Raw genomic sequence first — 27,342 nt, forward strand, 5'->3', positions numbered from 1 at the left:
CAGTCACCAGATTTGAATATAATATAACACATTAGGGATGGGACACCATGTCCAAATCTTAATGTTAATCTTAAAGGAAGTTTTCAACATCTTGTAGAACTGAAGAGCATAATAAGGCCCTAACCAGTCTTAAGCTGTTCAAAGGACATTGTTTCAGAAGTCGTAGGCTGTAACCGAAAAGCATCCCTGTTCGTTCACATCCTTCCGAGTTGTAAAGTGGAATGTGAATGTGATTTTGAGGGCACTACAATCTCCCACAATGCACTTGTAATATATGGTAAACATTGTAGTTCACTACATGATCTAATTGTTGACCAAAATACATTGAGAGTCACTAAGAAACAAAAAAGTAATTGTTACAAGCCACAGAAAGCCAGGATTTTGAGATATTTCCCATGTAGTTCATTAATGGGAGACATATATTTCTAAGCAACATAACAGTCAAAGAGTATTCCATGAACAGCACAGTGCTTTTACTAACTTAAATTCAGAATTCAGTTTGTGTGTGTACGGAGCTTTAAACATGGCTCATAATATATAAATAAACACTAATGTGTTTGTTTATGCGACCAGAACTGATGCATTATGATGATTAGGAAGTGTCAGAACGTCTTTGTCTGAATTTTCTTGTTTCACTGCTGCAGATGGGGCATAATTAATGGTGGTTAAAAGGGCACTTTACCAGAGCAAAGTGAAAACAAAGGGGTTCCAAACAGGAGTCCTGATCTATACACGCATGCTGGTTTTGGCCCTGCTCCACTGGATTGGATCAGGATATTCCTAATGTCTTCCAGTTCCTTTAGAATTGCTTTTGACTTTCAGGTTTCATGGATCTTTGAAGCAACTGAAGGTCAGAGAGAAAACATAGCGGTTTTCCACCCCACGTATGGTGAAAGTTTCCCCACATTGGCCTTCAAAGGACGTGTCCAATTCACCCAAGCCTCTTTGGAGTACCCCTCCATTAGAATTAACAATGTGAAAATGTCTGATGCTGGCAGGTATACCTGCGAGTATGCAACTTACCCTAGTGGAAATGAACAGGGAACTACCACACTCATCATGCTTGGTAAGCTGTTTACATTACTGAGACACTTAGCACTTTATTAACTTTATATGATGCATATCATATGAACCAATTTTGAGCACATTTACTGTTGTATATAATATACCTAATATGCTGATGGTCATCTGCATGCCACCAAAACATCTTACTTTACTAGACTCATGAAAGTGCTATGGTATGTGACACCAGGTCATTACTATCAGACCCTTTAACTCCTGTCAGTTGCACTGCTGAGCCACTGTGCACCTGGTGTGAATTTCAGGGCATCTAAGTGTGTAAAAGAAAACTGGACTCATCAGACCAGGCAACCTTTTTTTTTTTACCCCAAAGTCCAGTCCATACAGTGGACAGGGTTTAGCATTATGCACTATGGGTCATGATGTTATCCTCATGTAGGAACATCACTGGTTGTTGGTTGAACTTACATATTGATAAGCATGGGGTGCCCAACACTCGCTGGTATTTGTGCAGCTGTCAGTAGTTGCCCACGATAGCTCACCAGAAACACCCACAAGCTTTGCCATTTTGACCAAGTCATCTGGCCATTACAATTTGGCTTAGGTCTTCAGTGAAGTCACTCAGGTCTTCATGCCTGACCATTTTTCCTGCATCCAGCATGTCGGTTATGAGAACTGTACTTTATGAGTACCCTTGTCGCAGGTCTGCTTCAGACCACACTTTCTTGAAGGAAATAACGCTTGTTCTACCCGGGTGTTGATTGCAAAATAAAATAACTCCAAGACCAATTGAAAAAGGGAGAAAAAGAAAATGCACATGAAAATGTTTTCTTTTATTTGTATACATTTTTCCAATCAGATGTAATACATACCTGATATAGAAAAAGGATGTGAACTTGAACCTGGTCCTTTCTTCAGAAATTTAAATGTGTCCTAGAATGGAAAACTGTGTTTACCTTGGCAAAGTTGGATAATGACAGTTTAACACATGGAAGTGACATACTGTGAAACACTGTTGTCTCTTCATTGAAAAAGAAAATCCAGAATAAACAAACAGGGCTGTAAAACAGGCCTACTGTGACATAATAATCTTGGCTCATTTCATTTATGCCCCCTAAAATTTGCATACACCCAGACCACTGGCTAAAGCCTGTCGACAGCTAAAACTGCAATGTGGTAAAACGCCACTCTTCAGCTAGCTAACCGCACTTCAGGCTGTAGAGGACAGTAGCATTTGTTGTGACAAAAACTATGTAGTCAGAGTGCAGCTTCTTGCATATACAGCCCATCTTAAGCCCAGGTCTAACTGGGAGTGTCTTATTCATGAATAAAACCATTACATATTGGGAAAATTAGATTCAATTAACTACTTCTGCCCATTGGGTATCTTCACACAGGTAAATATGCTACTGAAACAATGTTGGATATATGGTATATTAATCTCATCTCTCACATGTTCTGCTCTGACACCTTGAACATGTGGGCCCCTTTTGTTAACCCTTCACTATATCACAAAAGTGTAGGACGTTTCTTTTTTCCACTCTTGTTTTTGTGCCCCCCCCCCAGTTAATTTTTTTCTCTTCTGTCAAATTCACTTTCTTCTTTTGATAATTTTTAGACATCCACTATTGTCTTTGTCTATTGTCTATTTGTCTTTATGTGTGTAGTTCCTGGATGTGCATTAACATGCGTGAAAAAGGGAATTGTACTGTGTGCTTAGGAGAGTTCAACTGTTTGATGCAAACAAGGTTGAGGTACATTACACATTATATGTTGCCATCACTTTATACTGTGAAGCAAAAAGTGCAGCCGGCTCTCATTTGCAACTTGCTGTTTAAATGACATCATCCACAAACTGGCTAATTTGAATTGTGGAGGTGCTATTATACAGATCCACGCTGTGTTTCACCAGCTGTAGACCAAAGAAAACAAACAAAAAGCAGAATTCTCTGTACAAGAGCACAAATTCTGACAGGAGGCAAGTTGCTCAGTTACCTATCAGCAGTCCCAAAACAAAAGGTTTTGTGCTGCAAGTGAACCTGCACTATTTTAGGCTAACTTTTTTCAGAAACTGAAAGAAGTCGTCTTTTTGTTATGACATCACTTTATCCATCTTTTTATTTTTGTCCTTGCCTTTCTCTCTCAGCCAAGCCTAAAAATTCTGCCACCCCAGTCATAGTGCAGGCCAGCAGTGCCAAGGTAGTGGTGGCTCGCTGCGAGGCACTGCAGGGGAAGCCCGCCGCAACAATCATGTGGGAGACCAGTGGCGTGGGTGAGTACAACAGCACGTCTCAGTTGGAGTCAGATGGCACAGTGACGGTGAAGAGCGAGTACCACATGGCTCCTTCATCTACTGACAACGGTCGAGATCTCTCCTGTGTGATCAGCCAGCGCACACAAGACCGGCCGCAGACCTTCACCATGAAGCTGGTGGTGCAGTGTAAGACTGTATACACACACACACACAAACAGTCTTGGACAAAACCCTACACTCTTAACAATAAAGATGCCATAGAAGAACCACTTTTGATTCCAATAGATTTGCAGTAGATAACACTACTACCTCCCAATGAGAGGCTGGGGTTCGATTCCCAGTCTGGGAGACTTTGCTTTGCAACACCAATAAGAATCTTCAGGCAAGACTGCGAACACTACATTGGCCCACCTCTGTAATATGAGTAACATTGTAAGTCGCTCTGGATAAGAGTGTCATCTAAATGTAAATATAATGTGTGTAACAAAAATGTGCAAAAATCTTTTAAAGGGTTATAGATTATTTTACTTGCTGTAGAGGTTCTTTACCCTCCCATATCTGTTAGAAATTTATGGAACAAAAAGGGATGGCATCGCTCAAAAAACATTCGTAGCACCTTTCATTTTAAGAGTGTACATACGTACATATATACGTACCTACATACATACGTAACTGTGTATATATTTATATATGTATGTAACTAACCATGTGTATGGTTTGTCACACTTGTCCTATTTTCTAAAGTCTTTTAAATCCATGTTTTTTTATTTAATTTACTCAAATACGTTAATATAATATATGTACAAATACATTTTAAACCCCACTCTTCAGTGTTTGGCTGCTCTGCTTTGTTTGGATGTCAGCACACGCTTGACCATCTTTAGTTTCACAGTCTTCCTTTCCCAGCCGCAGCTGCACATAATCATGTTCCAGCTAAGTCTATCCTAGCTGAAGACATAAGTCTTTTTCTGTGTCTTTCTTACACTGTCTTTCTCTCTTTGTGCTGTTCAAACTCTGTCAGCCTCCTAAGCACTGAACCTCGTCAAATACTGTACTAATGATACTGAACTGTCTTTGTTGTTCTCTCCAGATGCCCCCACTGTCAGAATAGAGGGATATGATGAGAACTGGTATATGGGTCGTACCGATGCATTACTGATTTGCCATACTGATGCCAACCCCAAGGTTTTAAATGTTACTTGGACAACGTAAGTTGCGTTAGGGGGCCCTTAGCCCCCAATTTCTTGTTGGCTTTCATGTAAAGTGCATAATCCAATAATTGTTGACAATTCCTAAATCATAAATTATATACTTACTTTGAATGCTTAGACAGTCTGTTATGTGCCATAAATAATCTAATCTTGGTAGCCTGATGAGAGAGATTTTCTTTTTTCAATGGACAATTTTTTTTTGCATCTACTCTGGGGCAAAACACACAGTACCCTTTAACACTGCTACACATGTTGCACAAAAGCTCACATTTAATTAGGTGAAGCAGGCGATAAACATGTATCGCCTGCTGACAAATACGTGGTTAAAAGCTCAGCAGCTACTATCTTGTTTGTCATAAACAGTGTCTGCAGGTTGTCTCCAAAAGCTAAGGCAAGAATACACAGTACATGATACAATAAATTAAATAATGCGAAGATCATAAGTTAAAACACAAAAAATGCAAGATGCAAAACTTATGCATAATCCAATTGTTTGCATGTAAACAAAGTAATTCAGAGTGACAGTACACAACAGATCAGTGATATGTCTGAATTTGTGAAGACTGAAGAGTAGTCATTTTGCTGAATCCTGGATCTGTTGCAAGTGCTACACAGACAGACAGACACTTTATTGATCCTGAAGGAAATTTATATATGCTAAACAAATGCTTTACTTTGTTGTCATGTATGTTTACTTAATTTCAAACCCTTTTGTGAGATGTTTACTTTCTTTTGCACCCAGAGATCAGTGAAATAAATGTCAGTAGATTTTAATTGAATACAAACCGAAGCTACAGTATGACTTCACCTCCCCCACCCGCATGTTGTCAGTTGCTTAACACGAGTAACCAAGATACAAATGGTCCAGGTGCTGTTACACTCTGCAATCCAGCTATAGGTACTTACGGGAAACATGACATTTTCCCAACAATTTGGATGCTTAGAACTTTCCTCAGACAGTGTGTCGCCTCCAACAGAGACCAAGAGATATTTGTTATAGCCTAGCTTAATGGCTAGCCTAATTAGTGCGCTGCAACAATAGAGAATAAAATTGATGAATAAATGAATCCTATTAAGTTATATAAACTACCTATGTAAAGTATTCACCTCCCTGGATGTTTTCCCCTTTAATGGCTTTTAGAAATAAATCATGGTCAATATAATTAAAAAAATTACAAAACACAAAGTCTGTAAAAGTAAACAAAATTTCATATATATATATATATATATATATATATATATATATATATATATATATATATATATTAAATAAAAATATATAATGTAAAATAAATTAGTGCTTAAATATTCACCCTTGACCAAACTCAACAGATGTCCAGGCAATTATTACAAGTGTTCTGACAGTTAATTGAATGGAGATCACTAAATTATAGATCACTAAGTAACTGTATCTCAAGTGACTAGTATAAAGACACCTGTCTGGAACTTCCAGTCATTGGTAAATAAGTATTTCTGGCCACAAATATGCCATAAAAACAAAAGACCACTCCACACAATTTGACAACTTGAACTTGACTAGTACAACTAGTACCAATGGCTTGGACCTCTTTTAAATTAGGTCAGTCATTTTAAAGGTGATTATAAAGGTGAATAGTTATGTAGTTACTTATTTTACATTATATATTTTATTTATTTGACATTACTTTGCAGAATTTAGTTTTCACTTTGACAGTTTTATTTGTGAATTCTTATTTTGTACCAATTTCACGTTGATGGTAATTATCGCTTTTCAATCCTTTGTATTAAGTATTTGACTATTAAACTAAATCCATTATTCTGGCTGTGAGAATTGAGCATTTCTTTAAGTGCTGCTTTATCTGTTCTTAGTGTGTCAGGAAACCTGCCGCCCACAGTGAGAGTGGATCAGAACAGGCTGCTGGTGCAAAAGGTGGATGAGAGTGTGAACACCACCTTCATCTGTGAGGCAAAAAATAGTCTAGGATCAAGCAAGAGTCATCTTACTGCTTCAGTCATCGGTGAGTAGTGAAAGAAACATAAAATGAGAACATATCAAACACATACAGTGCTGTAAAAAAACTTCAGTTTTTGCATATTTATCACATTTAAATGCTTCAGATCATACAAGTAATTTTCATACAACATAAAAACAACACACAATGCAGCTTTTAAAATCAAAACCTATGTTACCAATGTTACCCCCCCAACTAACCTAACCTAACAAGTGATTGTGTCACATGTGGCAGTTTCTTGCAATTCTTGCAATAATTTGTGATTAGTCTTTTACATCACTGTTAATTAATTTCTGGCCCTTTGACTTGGCCACCTCGAAACCTTAAGATTGTTTCTTTTGTGCTATTTAGAGATGGACTTGTTTACCACTATAAAATCAATACCACCTGTATGCCAAATGTATGATGTTCCTATGGTGGAATGTGTTGTTGACTTTATGCCAAATGTAACTGTTGCATGTCTTTCAAAAGCTTTCCCTTTTGACTCTAGAATGTGGCATCTTGTGCTGCTTTTTGAGATCGTTTACACTACTTCCCATTGCCAGGCTGGTTCTATTGAACTGATGTTCATATCGAAGAGGTGTGGCAGTAGTAAAATTTTTTCACATGAATGATATGTATTTTGAATGGAATGATCATTTAAAGGCTGCATTGTGTTTATACTTGTGTTGTCCTTATAGATTGATGACTATGCAAAAATAGAACATATTGGGACTTAGGAAAGGGGCTTGGTAATTTTTTCACAGCACTGTACACATGTACAAATGCAATATATGGACAAACGTAATGGGACAGCTACATATTACACCTACAAGATCAAACACCTACAAATCCCATTATAAATCCATAAGCATTAATATGGGGTCGTCCTACCTTTGCAGCTAGAACTTCCACTATAGCTTCTACTTTTTCTGGAAGAGCTTTCTACAACATTTTTGGAGTTTGTCTGTTTTTGCTATGTTGGATAAGTGTCTGGCCTGGAACAAAGGGGCCTAGTACATCCCCTGAAACCCCATAGCATTATCCCTTCTCCACCGAACGTTGCTGTTGGCACAATGGAGTCAGGCAGGTAACATTTTCCTGGCATTCGCTAAACACAACACAGTTCCACTGCTTCCGAGTCCAGGGATTGTGTGCTTTACACCACTCCATCTAATGCTTGGCATTGTGCTTGGTGATGTAAGGCTTGCATGCAGCTACTCAGCCATGGAAATCCATGTCATTAATCTCCTGACACAGTTTTTGCGCTGATGTTAATACAGACTGCATGGCTAGGTGCTTGATTTTATACAACTGAGGCAATGGAACTGAATGGAAACACTTAAATTCAGTGATTAAGAGGTCCCAATACTTTTGTTCATATATTGTATACACACATTCCTCATGTATTTGATAACAGACAAACATGGTATTGTCTTGTAATATGCTATGTCAGGCTTCACTGTTTTAACAAAAACCAAGGCAGACTATATTGGGCAGACTCTAGTAACCCAATTAATGCACATGGTGGTTGGTTTTCTAGTTATTAAGTACTTGTAACCAAATTTTGTATGTTTTCCTACAAAGGCAGTTTTGTATGGGACATTGGTTGGTGTGAGCCAGTTTGCCGGGTTATCTTTTATTTTTCCCTCTTTTTTTTAATCCCCCTTATTTTCCTTCCTTATGCCTGACATCCATAGAATTGCTATGTATTTCTTGTTCCGTTTCTGTTTTTCTAATAAGGAACTGGGATGTTTTATTTCTCGTCCTCTGCATGCAGTAGTGCAGATTTGCTCATTGTAAATGTTGTCAACATTAAAGCAGTTCTCTTTTTGTGTTCAAGAATTGGCACACACTGGCACACGTATAGACACACATCCCTAAAAGCACTAGTCCAAAACACACCCCCTAGGTGGTCTAGTCACCTGAAATGTCAGTCTTCTGTTTCAATCTTAGCCATTAAGCGTTAGCACTAGCGAAAAAAGCTCTCTAGCGTCAGTGCTGCTGGCACCTCCTTGTGCCAAAGCAAGTGTGAGGGCCGCATTTAGAATCCGTGGGAATCCTTTTGGAGCTTTCGATTGTCTTGTGGAAGAACAAAGACGCTTTGTAGGCACACTGTAACACAAAGGTGTGGGAGGTGGGCAAAGCAAGCCGCTCTTGTTCCATCAATGGGTTCTTTTTTCCCCTCTGATGACAGTAGCAGGGTACAGTTGATACTTCAGCAACCCCTCTACCTAAACACACTCACACAAAGGCTGGCACACAGTTCCACCCACCCCCACCAGTGTTAGTTGTATACCCACTCTTCCAACCCAAAAAACACATTTATGTTGAGCATGGCATAAGCTAAGTGACTGCTTAGTGAATCTGCAAGTCCAGATGTTGTTTTAGTCTGCTTACACAAACTGAAATTTTGTATCAACTGGCCTCGTTTGAATGTGAAGACAGAGATAATGTATCAAATCGCTAAATATTGTTTCTTAACCTCTTAACTTTACAAAAAAGGACTACAGACTTGAACAGTGTGGTCCACATGTGTTTGCATGTGGTGTTTACTTGTCAGATATTAAGGATTGTATACTATGATTGTAATGGCTGTTAAGAGACATGTGTAGGTGCACACACACACACACACAAATATCCTGCCATAATGAAGCTTGGTGGGGCATGCGCTGTGCTAGAACTGATGCAAGTGGAACCAAAAAGCTCCCTGCTCTCTGTCTTGCCCACGTCTCTGTGCCTGCAGTATACCACCTCCCTCCCCATGGGTCTGCTGGCCCAGCCAGTACAAGAAAGTCAGTTGGAGTTGTAAAGCATGTTTTTCAAGAAGAGACCTTTTGTGCTGAATTCCCTTCAAGTCATGAGATTTTTTTTTGCTTTACTTGAAAAGAAAAAAAGCTTTAGAGGGGGGAAAATGGACCTGGGTGACACAGAGCTAGCACACTGATGTTGGTGCTTGCTGAGAAGTCACCCCATCCCTAGTCACCATGTCAATAGAAAAAGCAAAGGAAACAGTGTTTTGTTTTGTTTTGTTTTTTTTTGGGGGGGGGGTTGTTTCAGTGGAAACTCTGATCTTGTTCTTTTGTCCTGATTTGCCAATTGTGGATGTCACTGACAGGGAGGGGTGGGGGGGAGGGGGGGGATGCAGGTGGGCAGATAGGGTGAGCCTGATTCGCTTTGTGGACCTAGCCACCTATTTTATACCAAAAAGCATTTTTAACTATTCAGTGTGTGTGGATTTTTATTGTTATGTGAAAAAATGAGGACATCCATTAAGAGTTGTCTTTTTAAAACACATGGACAGTTAATCTTAATTTTAACACTATTGAGAGATGGAGGCAATATAACTAAACGCATAAAACTGAGGAAATGTAATTTAAAAATCATTAGTAAAATGCAATATTCCTGTGGGGGAACGAGTTAGGACACCCCCACATTCTTTACTAATAAAAAAGTCTAACATCAGAATCAGGTGCAGCACACTAGCTGCAGATGATTAGAACATGGTTAGGTTTTTTTGAGGATTATTGTTATTTAAACTTTAGACATTTAGTTTGGTTTGCTCTTGATTGTTGTAGTGAGTGGTATCATCATAGTGAGATCCAAAGAGCTCTCTAAGGCCTTCAGAAAGAAGAAAGAACAATTACAAAACAAATTTTATATGTTCAGTTATATTACCTCTCAATATTGTTAATACAAATACCACATTTCTGTCAAAATATGTTATAGGTTTTTTACCATTTGATAATTTCAACTCCTTTATATTGTTTAAACATTTCCTGACAAATCAACCAACAGAATTGGTCTTTCATGATGCAAATTAAAATCTTTCTTACTAAATACATTTTAATGATTTTGATTTACAATTTTATTTCTTTTATTTTTAAAGGTATAATTTGGAAGATCAAGGTTTTGTTATGACAGCAGAAACATACACAAAACATTGACACATACTTCTTTCTGTCTCAGAACATACACAACCTGTTCTGTTGCTGTTCTTGGAAAAAGTTCTTTTTTTGCACCGTAAAAAGCTATACTTCCTTCTACACCAAACCACAAATTGACACCATAGCATGTGGGCCCCACTGAAATAAATGTTTCCTGTCTATAGTGCTCAAAACTCTTTCCCATATACGACATAGTATTGTAAAGGCTCTCTCTATGCAAATTAGTCTTCCTTTTTTTCACTGTTTAAGGTGGCTAGTCTCTGTAATGGCCCCTAGACAGTAGAAGCGCTTTTGACATTTTCTGGAGCAATTAGCTAATGCTAAAATTGTTTGCATGTGCAACAGCAGTAACATGGCCTGTGATGACCATGTCCAAACCTCAACAAATCAGTCTCTGATTTTCTGGTTTGGCATTAGTAGCCAGATCAACTGCCAAAAAAGTGCTTGGATCCTACATTGCCAAATCCTGTATATTATCCTTAGTCTACATGGATACGCCCTCTGAGTTCAGTGCCTGAGATAAGGTGAGAGAAACACCAGAGCAGACCCACACCTGGCTGAGGCTTATCACGTTCAGCCTGCAGCTCAGCAAGACATAAACTGGGGAAGAACAGACAAAGGGAAAGACAGGTAGAGAGATATTGCCTTGCTACAATTAAGTGAAATGTCAGAAAGATGGCTGCCAAGAGTGCCTGGCTGCTGGCTACCATCCATCTTGAGCATTTGCTCTCTCTAAATAGGATTCAAATCCCTCTTTTTATGAAGTGTTTCACCAGGCCTAGTGTGTTTTCGTTGTGTGGAGAAATTTATGATGCTGTTTGATATTAAGCATGGTTAAATGTGTGGGAACATCTTTCAACCAAGTGATTTTTTTTTTAGCAGGCACAGATGTTCTATTCATTGTGACACATACTGTAAATGTAACCGCTAGATTCAGTCATTTTAATTTTATGTTTTGATAAAAAGATTAATTTCATGATCGCAGACATAATGGATATTCTGTGCATAATGAGCTTGATAATCCTACACTACAGTTTTCATTTAAAGTAACACAATAGAAAATCTTGCTCCTGGGCTCTCCTTGCAGTGGGGATGTGTAATTTGTGCTTTAAGGCACCACAAAAGGACACATTTTCTGAACAAGCTGAGAGATACAGTATCTTCACTGAAAGTGAAATAAGCATGTGAAATGACATGGTGCAGTTATATTACCGGATTGTACGCAAATATAAAGTGTAATCCTGCCCACTTCTCTAAAGCTATGTTGTGCTGTGATTTAAGGGTTGGTAAAAATAAAACATTTTTAGTTTGTGTGAAAACAAAAAAGCCAACCTTTTAGTGTGTCACAAAAATCTTTTATAAAGATTTTATAGTATATGCACCCTTTTAGGAAGTACTTGTGCAACTGTACAGATTAGACAAGACAGTTTTCATCATCACACTGTAAAATGTAAAAAAAAAAAAGTCAATTTTGAGAGAAACAATTCTCATCTTTTAGTGCAGCTAGCAAGTCTTGCTTAACCATAAATTATAAATGAAGTGAAGTGTGAAAAATACAGTGTTAAGTTTCCACATACTGCAGTTCACAATAATATTAAAGGACAGTTGAATAAATATCATCATAAATTCTGTTGAGTGTAGGACTGTCTGGATCAGCATGTTGCCTGATTGCTAATGCTTGCCTACTCCTCTTTTACATATATTCATTATCAGCCATTAGCCATTCTGCAATGCCTGCTCCCTATTGGAGAACCCCAACTTAGTGAGGTAATTTTCGAATCGACTCGGTCATGCTTACCCATCTGTCTTTGATGTGCAGCACATGTGACATTAGGTGGGCAAGAAATGTGATTTGTGCCTTGGGATTGTCATCTGTTACAGATCAAATGCGAGTTTGAGTGTTTGTCAGAAATATTCTACTCTGGAAGAGAAACTTTACATCTCACTTCCCCCACCACATTGACTGTATTCACTGGTGGAAAAAGTATCACTGACAATGGGGTTATTAGCATCTCCTCAAAATGGGAGGGAAGCCCAATTACAAATTGAAATGTGCTTGTTGCAGGCCTGCCTCAGTGCCTTTTACAAGGTTGAAGTACCAGTGAACACTGGGGGTCTTTGATCCATCATGTCTTACGTTATTTTATTCGTTCTTCTTTGTCTCTGTCTTTTATTAATCACTATTTATGTAAAGCTGCTTTGTGATGACATCAGTTGTAAAAAACGTTAAACAAGCGTTGTACAAATAAATCTGACTTGACTTGACTTGACATGTAACAACCCCCCTCTTTCAATTACACACTCTATAATGATAAGTTTATTAAAAAACAATTCGCTTATAAAAATGCTTTGCAGTAATTGGCCGACTCTATGTCATTAAGGAAGCCAGATTATGTAAAACTCTTGACTGTGCTAGTAATACTAGGGGTCTGTTTGCATAAACCCAAAAATGAAAACACTGTGTGCAGGATCTAGTATCCCATGGAGAGTGGACCTCAGCAAGAAGTAAAGCTTAGGTTCCTCCATTCTGACTGGTGTAAGGGAAGCTGATCTCTCTACATTTTCTTTCACCGTTTCATGCTGTATTGTCTGAAAAGCCTTAAAATGGTAACATGGCCTAATGGCCTCATGGGGAATTAGAGTAGAGTTTAAAGTCTTTTGTGTAAGCTTTAGCTCTCATGTCAGTGAAAATACACTTTCCCTTTTTATCTCATTAATGTCGGTATGTATAGAAAATGAGTGTTCGAACAACAGGTAATACAGCACTTGCTTGTATTTCCTATCTTTCCTTGCTTTTCCTATCTCTTTTCTACTTCTTTCTTTCTGTACTACTGGTTTGAATACTGTATAATGCATCATATATAGAATAAAGGAGCATTGAGCTTGTTTTGCAGAGAGCAAATATCCTTAAATCATATATTTTTGACAGTAATGTGAATGGAACACTCATATTTTCAAGTGAGTGGAAAACGCATATCTGTGCTAATACGCAGCCTGGTGCAATTGTGTTAAAAACCTTGCCACTTGACAGAATTTTCATTTTATACTACAGATCATTAGTTTGAAACTATATGAAAACACTTATATATATTAGAAGTCATATGACAACACTCATTTGTTGCTTTTAAGAAATTGCATAAAAAAACAAAACAAAATTATGGATACGGCAAAAATTAAATGCATGTATGACATCTCTGTACCCAGAATCTTACTTTTATTTTAAATTTTGCTTGCTGCTGTAGTCTGTTTCTGTACATTTCTATTCATCTTGCTAAGCTTAAAAGCAAATGGGATGCAGTCTGAGGAGGCCAAATAAGGATAATTGGCAAATGTTGAACTAGCACTTTAAAGATTATATAATGTATGAATATACATAATATTGAATCAGTAGAAATTACCAATATGGATATGGTAACAGTATCACTGGATCACATACTGTAGATCTGGGAAGGTTGGAAATTTATTGAATGTTAGGAAATAGTGCAAGTTGTGTGTGTTGTACTAAACTCTCTGCAGACAATATAATGGTTTATTTTAAATCAGAAAAATATAGGAAGTACTTGATGTGTCCATCTTTCTGGTTATTTAAAGTTAAAACTAACTATTTCACACAGTGTAATCAGACAATAGCTATGGTACAATAGTTCTACATATCCACATTTGCTTTTGCCACGGTATGTACTCTCCTTGCTACAAAGCAGCTGAAGTCATTTGCTAAGAAAAATAAACACAATTTCCCATGTGGAACAATTTTCCAGCGTGTCGTCGATGGCATGCTGTAGAATAGCAATGTGGTAAAATTACAGCACTAGAGGAGCTTAAAGGACGTGCTAAAGGTCAGCTGAGTATGAGAGGCACTTCGGCAGCATCATTGACATTCTTACACAATAATGACCTTTAACAACCTTCATTGTTCTTCAAGGCTCTGAACCATGTTGTGTTCTCTCAGCGTATCTCATAGCACTTGTGAATGTGTTGAAATGAGCTTGCATGCTCAATTTTTTTCCTGCTAATGCTCTGTCTGTGCACGCTTCCTTTTGTTTTCTCCTCTCAAAAAAGAGCAACTGGGATCGATAGCTAAAGCTCGATGTCCCTTAGCCACAAGTCTCCTGCGTGCTCTTCATGCCCGGAAGTAATGGCCATCAGCAACTGTGATTCATAACATAGCTCGAAAAAAACATTGAAACCTCAGAAGTATAAAAGGCGTTTCAAACTCTTAGCTGTTTCTGTTTTTCTTTTTCGTTTTACTTCTTTCACTCTGAGATTACAGGGTGACTCCTTTTAAGCACCATGGAAGTTTTCAAGATGACATTTCTCTGTAGCTAGGTCATGGTGGGCGCATTGTTGGGTGTTTGCCCTGTGTGCCTCCCCTGCTCTATTCACAGTGTAATGGCTGAATGCTAGCTGTTAGCCTCACTGAAACCGCTTACCAACATAATGAATAATGGAAGGCTTAAGAGTGGGAGCTGCCAGGGAGAGTGCCTGAGTACGACTGGAGGAGTAAAAGGAATGTGCATGTCCATGTGCGTTTGTGTGGCTGTCTGTACCAGGTGACTAATTTTAACCACTAACTAGACCAGAGTTTGTTCAGAATTTTTTTTTTATGTGGTTTTGGTTTTGTGTTTTGTGTAAAAAGGTGTACTTTTTAATGATTGGAAACTTCAGAACAAAAATAGTTGTGCTATAGCTGTATTTAAGGTTATCAGAATGGGTGTTATGTTGTAACATATCATGGGTATAGTCTATAGTCTGATAAAAAAAAACAAAGACAAAAAACAAGAACTCCTAGGTGGTAGAGAGGCTGTAGTGAGGCTGTAGCTGTAATGTAGTGACACACAGTTAAACATTTATTAAAAGTTTTGTTTGAAAGCAAGGTTAAGAAAAATAAAATATATATATGTGTGTGTGTGTGTATGTATATCCTGAAACCGTATGTATGGTGCAGACAGGTTTTAAAAGAGGGCATGTTTTGTGTCTGTCTGTGAGTGCTTGTGGGAGAGAGGGAGAGAGAGGCTCTTTAAAAGTGAGATTGTGTAACTTCACATATATTTATAAGGACCAGGTCTTTGTGCGTTAGTATTCCCACTATCAGTGCAAAGGGCAAAGGTAATGCTTTCCTTAAGAGTGATGAAAATTATTTTGTGTGTGTGTGTGTGTGTGTGAGTGTGTGAGTGTGTGAGTGTGTGAGAGAGAAAGAGAGAAAGAGAGAGAGAGAGAGAGAGAGAGAGAGAGAGAGATATTCAGATAGAGATTCAGATTCAGACCTGAAGAGGAGACAGTGTTTTCAGGAAAAACCTCTTGACTCTTGCCATGTTGCCTGAATCCATGATGAGTCAAATTGTCATGGTAACAGGGAGATATCAGGAGGCGGAATTGGTGATGCTCTGACCGGAGAGAGGGATAAGGGCAGAGGAATGGAATGGTGTGATTGTACATGCAGAGGTAGAATCCAATCTCTGGTCATTCTGTCTGCACTGATTTGACCATCTTCAGAAGAACTGCTGCTCAGATAAAACTTATGGAAAAAGGAGGAGAACTCATTTGCACATTGTCTGTGCAAACAAGAACAGCATGACTGCATGTGTTAAATTATTTGACGACTTCTTCTTTTTTGTTGTTTATCACCATATGTAGAGATAATCTAATTTGGATTAGTTATGTTTGAAGTGACTGCTTTTCATAAAGGGATCTTGAAATGACCTGCTAAAATTCACACTGAGATTGTTATTTAGGATTTGTCCGGCTATGGACATCAAAACAATACTTGCCACAATGTTGCTTTAAGACTATGCTGTAGCACTATACATACTACATAGGTTTGTCCCTTAACTGCTACCATTCCCTGGTATATTCATCACCTCCTGTGTACCTTCATTGACAGGGTATTCCATGCAGATTTCGGGCTGTTGCATGGAATGGAACTAATCCTATCTAATGCAGGCCTTTGTGCTTCTCTTCACTTCAAGTGTTTTGGACTTGTTCCTAATATTCAACTGGAATGCACACAATTTCCTGTTGTCAGTGGGTCTAATCACTTATCTAAAGGCAGTGTGAAATTAGGGATGTTGAACGGGTGTGCTGCATTCCCTCGTGGACGGACAACTCTTACCGTCTCTGCATGAAAATACTTTAACTGTCATTTATATTCCTTCTCCTGTCTTCTCTCCTCCCCTTACCTTTTGTATCTCTTGTGCTCTGTGTATGTATTGCTGTGTTCACCTGGTCTCAAGCATAGGAGAAATGATATAAACTGGAGTGCTTGGCTGGTGGTTTTTGAGTGTGTTTTTACTCAAAACCAAAGCAAGAACGGACTTGGCAAACTTGGCTCACACCATGTAGCTGGGAAATCAGGGGGCACCCAAATAAACAAAAATCCAAAACAGAACCAAACACTGAACCTCCAACAAGGGGAAGATTAGCTGTCAGATGCAGCACTGATGTGAAATCAACCACCAGCTCCTGTGGAGATCAAGACCACCTAGACCTCAACCAATGCTCATTTCTGTTCTTCACCTGTACTCCCTCCCTCCCTCCTCTGCAGAATTAACAGGGGATCCCTCCAGTGCTGGTGTATTGGTGGGAGCCATCCTTGGTAGCCTTCTAGCTCTCCTTTTGGCCAGCGCATTGATCGCCGTCCTAGTGATACGCAGTCGGCGACAACAGCCCAGTTACTCAGGTGACAATGAGCAAGGCAATAATGGGAACAAGGCCCGTCTCTTTGGTGTCAAAAAGGCCAGCAAAAATGGCACAGGAGCAAATAACAATGGGCCAATCTACACATACCGTGAGAGTGAGCCAGGAGCCCTTGTTGAGAAGGGGAATGAATTCCCTCACGCACCAGCAGGAATGATGGCTCCCCACCACATCCCGCTAACTTGTGAACTGGATGAAGCTGGGCAGCGAAAGTTTGACTCCCTAAATGACAGCATGGAAGAAGAGGATGAAGAGCAATATGACGGCTTTGGAGGACTGCCACCCAGTTACCACATCCCTCGGCATGAAGACAACTATGGGGTGTACCTTGATGATGACATGGAGTCACAGAGGGATGGATCTATCATTTCTCGGACTGCTATCTATGTCTAAGCAAGCAAGAAACGAGGCAGAGGAAGTAAAGAAAAGATGAAGCTTTACTACACTCGCTACTCAACCTTTTAGAAACATTTTTAGTTTGTGTTTTTAGTCTGATATAAGAAGATGGAGTAACATAGCTTGTTAAATGGACAATTGAAGTGCTGCCCCAACTTCATGGATAGAAACACATGATATCATTTTAGTTGATCAGTGAAGAGAAAGAGAAGGAGACCAAGGATTCAAGTGAAGAAAGGATTCTGTAGAATTGTTTGGATTAATACACCTTATTCTTTCTTGTCTTCTCTCTTGGTAATTTTTTGGTTATCTGTTCAGACCTGAGGTTAGAACTATGATATTATTATGAAGTGATCCAGTGTTTCGGACGGGTATTGCAGTCATCAACGTTGAAAGCTTTGGAGGCTAATAATGGTCATTTGCTTTTGCGAGAGCTGTGACTCATCTCAACTTCTACCATCCCAACACACCCTAGCTTTATTATCGATCTGGTTGAATCTTCATCTGAGGAAGCACAGAGAACAGTAGGCAGTTTGGTTGCATTTGAGTTTGAGCTGCAGGCACTGATCATTCCTGCTTCTGTGGCTTTGATCTCTGCGATGCTGGCTTTGGCTGTGCAGCCTTTGCTTTGTGCATGGACTTCTTCCTCAGTCAATTCTTTTAAGTATATTTTTTCCAAACACAATCAATATTTTAGTGTTCGTTGATTAATCGGATGACTTGTTACAGTAAAAGAAATTCACTGAGCTACTCCAGGGATTCTACGCAGAGGCGGGATAATGCCCCCCCCCCCTCCTTTCTTGCCGGCAGAACAGTCTGTTCTGGATGATGTTTAATTCAGAAGGCAGAGAGAGTTGCGCATTAGCTGTGCAAAAAGCCTGATACTCAGAGCCTCCTTTTGCTGATTAATCCAGTTATATCAAAACCATAGAATGAAACATCTGAAAAGCACAGCCAGGATGCTCATGTAGGAGCAAGCACAGTTTGTGCAGCAAGGCTCCAGCAGCCCTCTTAAACTGTCAAATCTCTTGCTCCATGTGAATAAAAGGATGGACTGTGGGAGTGAGGGGCATAAAAAAGAAAAGAAAAAGAAAAAAACAAAGGATCAAGCACGCTTTGACGACTTCTCTAAAAACAGATTATGTTGATTGATAGGAGTTGCAGAGTCACCGAATGTGGGCAGGCCTTGATAAGAGGCAGCAGAGCAAACGTGCCTTTGAATAGGGGGGATTATTCGACCGCAATGCAAAGGCGGACTTCGGCTTGCAGCAATAAGCCAGGCCACGTATGCCACTGGGGGTTCAGCAGAGTCCGTTGCCTTGAAAAGCTGCCAGTTGTGGAAGGTTAAGGGGCTAACCGCTCGTGCAGCTTGCTCAGCCATGAGATTAAGCTGCTCACCTTATAGAGAGTACACGCTGTAGCATTAGCATGTGTGCAGCTATCTGCTGCTTTTAAAGTGGCCTCACATGAGCAGCTCAGTGCTGAGTTAGGGAGAGCATAAGTACTCTTTGGGGGGGAAAAAAAAACAGATGCCGTTTCATTTATCTGCAGGGCCCTTGTCATGCAGGTGACATGAATTGACGACTGTGCTCAGGCTCACCTCATTACAAAGCCATCCATCCTTAGTTGACTAATAATGACTGTAATAGATAGTTATGATACTAAACTACACACACCATCCAATGTACATCCTCTCACACACATATGAATGCACAAAGACAAAGTAATACTAGTTTTTTACTACAGTGTAAACAGGTAGAAGATGTAGCATACAGTGCTTTTCTCTCCCTCTTACAATACCAAGTTGTTTCTTTGTTTTATTTTTCCTTTTTTTCCCACAATGTCTCCAGCTCACATATTTACGCTAATAAATATGGCTGGGAGTGTGTTTTGCGGGAACTGTTAAAGCCCTGAATCACTCAAGCTGAAAATAAATTGTGATGCACAGTGTAAAACAATGGAAGTTGAAATACAAAATAGGTCTGTTGTTTAAAGATTACTTCTTATTAACCTCCTATTTATTTCTCCATCTAATTACTTTTTAAAAGCACTAGCAGCTTGAACAGAACTGACAGTGCAAACCTACATCAGTAATCAAAAAAACACTGGGCTTTTGGAATTATATAAGCAATGTAATAAGTGTTGGGTTTTGGAACAAATGCTGTTATTGAACTTTCTTGCAGTATTGCCAAAAAAGAAGTGTTTTAGTGACTGTAAGTTTAGCAGTATTGTTGATAGTTTGGTTGATTTTCCAGAATAGTACAGTAAGTGTGTTGTGTACAAGTAAATTCATGGTGTTCTTGTTTGTTCCTGGAAAACAGTAGTAGGTCACAACAGCTTATCTCTTCATCTAATTAAGTATGTCCTAAAATGTAATACTGTATTCATGAAAAGTATTTTAAAGTCTAAGTGCCTACCAGGATGCTTAAATATGCTCAATTTCCTAAAGAACATAGTAACTAAAAAGAATTAACCATGGTTTCTGTAAGCCAGTCTATTTTGATTTTACATTTGTTTTATTTGCTGACATTATTGTATATTGCACTGCCATGTATATAAAAATTAGAAGAATATTATCACTTGCAATCAAAGCAAGAAATGGCTGTTCTGTTTCTTGGCTTAATTGTAAATAGTGGCAATTGCACAACAACTGTTCATGGGTTCATATAACAAATTCACATGCTGTATCTGTATTTAAAATGGAAATCTTTTTTGTTGGTAAAAATAATGGAGATCTGTAAGATGTGGTGTGTATTTTGATGTGAGGTATCCATCTATGATGTATAAACATATATGTAATTTAAAAAAAAATCTGTGAAAAAAGCACAAAACAGTTCTGTATCAGTTCTGTAAAAACAACTTTGATCTGGCCAACATCAAATGTGGGTTTAGGTGTGGAAAAACAAACAGAGCAGTTACAAATGACCTCAGATGCCTTGTTACAGGTGGGAGGATGAAGCTGTATAAACTGAAACACACTACATTCCTGTCTTCACATAGCATACAATCGTTTTTTTTTTTAGCTCTTTCCTTTTAAGCATTGATTTGAGTTTCAATTATTTGTGACTTTTATTTCTATAAATTGAGTTCAATCAAAAAATGCATGTCAAAATGCAGAAAATAAGTCTCTGCATCTACTGCAGCTCAAAGTACATTCCTGAATTTCAGAAATTATGTGCAATAATTGCACAGTACAATATGTGGCTACTGACAATAAATAAACAAACAAAAAAGGTTTTGAAATATATGTGAATATTAGTAATAATTTCTCAGCTTTATTTACTTTAAGCTATATTATGCTAATAAGCATAAATAGTTTACTAATAAATAGTTACTCTGGAGTGGAATAAGTTAATAATATATATCACACAGAGCTGCATCACAAGACGGCTATTTTGGCCAATCATGCCAATTATCAACTCACTTGATTTACACTTGCAGCTTAAAATGTGAAAAGTGGGAGATTTTATGAAATACTCATTCTCATAGATACAGACCTTCTATACCTCTTTACAAAAATCATTTTTCAACTCCAAAGTTGGGAATCTCTGGTTTATAGCTGTCCAAGTGTTTAAAGATCTTGACACACACACACACACACACACACACCAGTTTAATCAGCACAATAACATACAGTGGTAAAAAAAAAAAAGCTTGATAATTTTATTAAATTTGCTTTATAAATCATTGGCTGTTTGGATCAGCAATTTCAATGAAATATATTATATAGCAGACGAACACAGTGATATTTGAGAAGTTAAAAGTTTATAGGATTTACAGAAAGTGTGCAATAATTATTAAAACAAAATTAGAGAGGTGCATAAATTTGGGCACCCTTGTCTTTTTATTGATTTGAATACCTTTAGCACTAATTATTGGCACACAAAATGTTTTGTAGGCTCATTGACCCATGACCTACATACACCGGTAAATCCAATTATGAGAAGGAGGTTAAGGTGGCCAGTTGCAAGTTTTTCTCCTCTTTGCATCTTCTCTGAAGAGTGGATGAGCTGGATACTTCAACAAGACAACAACTCTAAACACTGCTCAAAATCTACTAAGGCATTCATGCAGAGGAACAAGTACAACGTTCTGGAATGGCCACCTCAGTCCCCAGACCTGAATATTATTGAAAATCTGTGGTGTGATTTAAAGCAGGCTGTCCATGCTCAGAAACCATCAAACCTGACTGAACTGGAGATGTTTTGTAAAGATGAATGGTCCAAAATACCTTGAACCAGAATCCAGACTCTCATTGAAAGCTATAGGAAGCGTTTAGAGGCAAATATTACTGTGTTCATCTGCTGTATGGGGTGCTTTTTCATAGCACGGAATAGCCAATAGCCCCTTTACCATCAAGATCGACACTCTTCGTATTAGTATTGTACCTCACTGGTCTGGGTTTTTTTTTGTTTTGTTTTGTTTTTTTTGGTCACACTCAGGGTTCTAGATGAAGACAGAACCACCCAGGCGTTAATCCTCTCTAAGAACTGTGCCACAGCAGGCACAACACTATCGAGCTAAAAGGCAATGTTTCTGGCATGCAATTACCCTGGTTGTCCAAGACTGTCATGCTTATTTTATAAGTAAAACAGGGTCACAACATCCCCAGTTCCAGCCTGCCTGCAATCATAGGACAACTAAACTAAAGCCTTAAGACAATAAAGCAGCATTGTTCTTGCAGTGTCCCCCAACATCGTTATTACTTGTACATAATATAAATAAGTTAGATACCTTTCAAAAAGCACTACTAATCGATTACATTCGCAGTAGCTAAGCAGCTAGTGGTCACAATTCAACTGTGCTCTGTTGAAAATGGTTGTGTTTCATGTTCTGAGTAGATGTTTTTTCTTCCCCCTCTCTCTTCTAATTACTGTGCACAGTATTTTCTGATTTAGATCGTTAATCTCTTTGATCTTTAAGAAATGGTTTCACAGATATAAAACGATAAACCTCTCTTACACTCATGCTTCATTTGTACACTGTGTTTATTTTAAGAAGACAAAAAAAGAAAAAGAGACTCCAAGCTCCAATTTTGTCATTTCACATTATTTTTGTATTCTGGTTGTAATTAAAATCTGTTGAATTTCTAAGTGTTATGTTGCAATTGCATTTGTGTTAAGATCTGCTCCTGGCTTCAATTTGTTTCTCTGTTGTTTTAGGCTATTTGATGTGTTGTCATGCAGCATTGAAATAGAACGTGCAATTTTATGAAAGCAGTTTCAGATGGTGTATACAGAAAGACACAGGGTACTTGGTCTCAGACTCCAAATGTAAACTCATGAGATTCTCATGAGAGGTTCTGTATTATAAAGTGGGAGTAAAGACAACAGAGGCCAGAGGCACAATAGGTTTCTCAGTGGTGCATACTGAAATTATTAATTCTGTCCTTGTATTGTGACTCTTTTCTGACTTTTGTGGCAACTAATAATGTGATAATTTAGGCATGTCGAGCATTTATTACCAAAGCCTAAATTGTCATTGATCTGAACAATGACTGAAATCTCAGGTCTGTGGTCTACAAGGACAGGGCCATGTGTTAAAATGTTTTGTCATTCCACCCCACCATTGTCAACACTACGTTTTGAAAACCAGCAGCCATCGCTATAATAATATTGTGGTTTTGCACGATCAGATGCGTCACTCCATATCCTTGAGGGCCCACTTTAAGCCCTTGCGTCTGTCGCCTTGACAACACTACAACCACCGCCTTGTTGCCACCTTCAGCATTGTTCTCTCTCAATCCTTTCCCCCAGAAAGGTCCTTAGCTATGCAGTCAGTTGTACGCTTTAATTGCAAGTACACTCCTTCAGATACACACATGCAGCCTAAGGTCTCTTTTATTAACTGCTTGCCTTCTTTGTTTGATAAGGTCTTTGAGACAAGACTTACTCCAAGGTCATGCTGTGGAATCTGATATTAACAGCAAGGGAGTTGCTTTGGAGACATAAATGAGGACTGGCAGATTGTGAAATCCTCCTGCTAGTGATCTGTTCAAGTTTATTTTAGGTTAAGCAATTTTTCCAGAGCTGATGGGCTGACCCTATGATGAAAAACAGGTGCCCAACCTCCAGTGACCGTATTGGAAGACAGTTGTGTTGCACACAGAGTAATTCCTCAAGGAATGCTGCCCCCCCCCCCTCCCTCATCCCTATCTCACCCTCATTCCTTATCTCTATCTGTTCCACCCTCACTCTTTCTTTGTCTCTCTGTCCCCCCCACTCTCTCCCTTTCCCCCCTCTTTTGTCTCTATTTTTCACTTTTCTCCTCTTCCCCCTCCTCCCTTATTCTCTCTCTATACCTCTCTTTTCCCCCCTCCATACCTCTCTCTTTCTCCCTCTCCTCCTTCCCGCCCTGCTTTCTTTTTTTTCCCTCCCTGAGAGAATCTGCCTCCTCCTCCCTTGGATTGGCTTGGTCTCATGCCATTGTAGAGCAACCTGAAAAAAAAAATATTCACTGGACTTGATTATTTTCTACATGAAAGAAAAGTTCCAGAGAGGAAATAAACAGTAAGACAAATTGTGTACTGAGAATGAAAAACGAAAGGGAAAAAGAAGCTCTGGCAGTTATGTTTACTTCACAAAAGGACTACATAAATATAACTGCATCATGACCAAGTTTTTAAATTCCAGTAAACAGACTGCTTATGTATCACTTCTTACCCTACAGTACAAATTTCTCACCACCTGTTCAAAAGCAGGAAAAAAAAAAAAGCAATTTTTTTTACTATTATTCTTCCCTCCTCCACAGTTGTTTCTTGGTTATTCTATATAAAACTTATTACACTAACCCCCCAGGGTGCCAGATTTTATTTGCATTTGTAATCCGCACACAGAGAAAGTAACACATTAAGACTTTGTATTTCTTTTTTTACCACCCAAATGCCTCATGCTAAACCAACGAGCCAATGCAAAGAGGCTTGTGTGGAGGGGAAAAGCTTTTCCTTCCTGGATGCTTGTTTCCGTTCCACTTGTCAAGGAAAAAGACACTAGTTTGTGCACAAAAAATAAAGTGTGGCTTTTTATGGTATAACACCTGCTAGGGTGGACTTTTAATGTATTTCTCACAGCCTACGGGGGGAAAAAACCTTTGAGAGCTGTTAGTGGAGCCACTGTTACCTAACACTCTGTGATTCTGTGTTAGCGGAGGCTGATCAAAATGTCTGTTTTAGCATCATGCAAATAGGGTATTTTACACAAAACTAACTTGCTATAAATCAGTTTCATTTACTTTCAGTAAGACCACGCTGTGTAATAGAGGACTTTTTTAAAGTCTGCTTGAAAATCAAAATTAAAGTTTGATCTAGTCCTAATTAAAAGCACAATTCATGTTATGATCCATGAATCACTTTGACTCAACATCTCATAATGCACTGTATTTCATTCAGTGCATTATTTTACATCTGAAGTGCAGCATAGCAACATAAGATGGTTGCAGTGTATTGATGAAGAAACAAGATGCATTTAATCAGACCATCAGACCAGCTGCCTAGCCACCAGACTGACTGGCAGGCACCCCTGCTACCTGCATCCGACCAGCTGCCCACTCTCCTGCTACTGTTGCCTACCTACCATGTCATGATCTACTCGGTCTGACAATGACAGGAGAACACTCACAGGGGATGGACTGAAGCGAGGAGTTTATTGATAACAATAAACCATAAACAAAACAGAAATGCAGCACCAATTACTAGGGATAAGGAAGAACTAAACAAAACTGTGACAAACCATACTGGGCAAACAAAAGGAACACACCTGGGGCTGGTGAGGCACTAGGGCAGTGCTAGCTGCCAGGGCTGAGCCAATACCATTACTCAGAAACATAAACCTCCAAGCCGAGCCTGGGAAAGCTATGAACTAGGACATAGAGTAGCGCTAGTCAGGCGCATTGAACTTACTAGACTTGAGAGCGTGAGGAGTCAGCCACCAAACCTAGACGACTGTTCCGGTCCGACGGTGAGGAGAGCTAACTGCTGAAGCAAGCTGGAGAGTCGCTCACTCCTGGAGCTCCAGGACCCCAGCCTGCAGAACCAAAGAAGCCTGGCGAGAGATCGCCACAGACCTGCAGTAGCTCCCTAATGGACCCTGAGATGAGAGCTGCCTAGCTAGCTAGCTTCCACTGCTAAGCTAGCTAGGTAGAGAGAGAATCCTCTTGTACAAGGATGCACTCTACAGACCAGTGAATACTGAGTCTATACCGTTAACTGAATAACCTGGGTGCATGTGGCGCACTAAGGGTAATCCTCGGCAACCAGCAGCTGGCCCTAGCCCTACTTAAATACACCAGCCCACAGGTGTAACACATTAACCAGACAATGAACAGTCACATGACAAACAAAACCAGAAACCAAAATGGCGACGAGGGGTATCAACCCAAAAGTCCATGTCAACATAAAAGTCCTTTCTTCGAATAAACCCAACATGGTTCAGTGACAAATAGTTCATCTCTTCCTGTGAGCCACGGCCTGGGACTGCCTTTGGGGCGGGCGCGGCGGCGCAGGCGTGACAGTACCCCCCCCCCCCCCGAGGCGGCCGGGTGGGTCCCCCGACGGGGACGCCTCAGGCGCCGAACCGAAACCAGTGTCTCCGAACTTCCCGCGGAGGGTCCCATCTGGTCCGACGAGGCTGACAGACCCCTCTCCCGATGCGAGGGTCTCCCACGGACGGGGGCTTGCGACTTCCTGGGACGTCCGCGAGGCCTGGGAGCCGGCTTACTCAGGAACCTTTCGTGGAATTCCCGGACCAACGCAGGGTCTAGGACGTGATCAGCCGGTTCCCAGGAGCGTTCCTCTGGACCGAACCCCTCCCAGTCGAGCAGGTACTGCAAACGACCCCCACGCCTTCGAGAGTCCAGCACTCATCGAACCGTGTAGGTCCCCCTCAATCTCCACTGGTTCCGGTGGCGTGTCCGCCGGGGTGGCCTCGTCCAGGGGTCCAGGTACCACGGGCTTTAGCTGAGACACATGACACAAACCGGGTGAACACGTGACTGTGGGGGTAGTCGGATACGATAAGCAACATCGTTGACTTTTTTCTATGACATAAGGACCAGAGTACTTAACTTTCAGCTTGTGAGAAGGGAGACTAGTCCGGAGGTCCTTCGTGGCCAACCAGACCCGGTCACCTGGTTGGTATGTCGGAGTCTCCCCTCTCTTCCGGTCCGCTTGGGCCTTGTAGCGTCGCAGGAACATCTGGATGTGCTGGTGGGCTCCGGTCCAGACCGCTTCGCTGCGACGCATCCAAGCATCCACTGCTGGGACTTGGGTCTCCGTGGCAGTCCAGGGGGCCAGCGGAGGCTGGTAGCCTAGGTAACACTGGTATGGGGTCAGGCCAGTGGTTGCGCACCTCAGTGAGTTCTGGGCCATCTCGGCCCAGACCAGATACCGGGACCAGTTGCTGGGGTAGTCATGACAGTACAGCCGTAGGAACTTCCCCAGTTAGTGCGCTCACACTGGCCATTAGACTGGGGGTGATAACCCAAGGACAGGCTTACACTCTCACCCCCAGGTGTTCACAGAAGGCACCCCATACCTTAGACGTGAACTGGGCCCCCCGGTCAGATACTATGTCCTCCGGAATCCCGAAATTCCGGAGGACGTGGTCTACCAAGGCTTGAGCGGTCTGCATTGCTGAGGGCAATGCAGAGAATGGTATGAACCTAACCCCTCATGAGAAACGGTCCACTACCGTCATCACCACCGTGTGCCCCTCAGACTTAGGCAGGTCAGTAATGAAGTCAACAGCCAGGTGAGACCACGGACGTTCAGGAACGGGTAGCGGCATGAGCTTCCCCGACGGGAGCCTCTTCGGGGTCTTACATTGAGCACACTCACTGCTTGATGCCACTACCCG

General features: G+C 40.2%; 1 protein-coding gene across 3 annotated transcripts in view; it reads left to right on the forward strand.

The window, feature by feature from the left end:
- The window catches only part of pvrl2l (PVR cell adhesion molecule related 2 like), a 114,865-nt gene that overhangs the window by 42,717 nt on the left and 44,806 nt on the right, over positions 1 to 27,342 (forward strand). For 2 of the 3 annotated variants that reach the window (XM_072675518.1, XM_072675520.1), the window contains exons 3-7: positions 823 to 1,066; positions 3,167 to 3,460; positions 4,365 to 4,482; positions 6,334 to 6,482; positions 16,944 to 22,553. In XM_072675518.1, coding sequence (XP_072531619.1) covers positions 823 to 1,066; positions 3,167 to 3,460; positions 4,365 to 4,482; positions 6,334 to 6,482; positions 16,944 to 17,488 — 1,350 coding nt within the window. In that variant the 3' untranslated portion in view covers positions 17,489 to 22,553. Of the gene's footprint in view, positions 1 to 822; positions 1,067 to 3,166; positions 3,461 to 4,364; positions 4,483 to 6,333; positions 6,483 to 16,943; positions 22,554 to 27,342 lie in introns of those variants that run through there. The other variant, XM_072675519.1, reaches the window with a different exon arrangement.

The sequence above is a fragment of the Salminus brasiliensis genome, chromosome 3, assembly GCF_030463535.1.
Source record: "Salminus brasiliensis chromosome 3, fSalBra1.hap2, whole genome shotgun sequence".
NCBI lineage: Eukaryota > Metazoa > Chordata > Actinopteri > Characiformes > Bryconidae > Salminus > Salminus brasiliensis.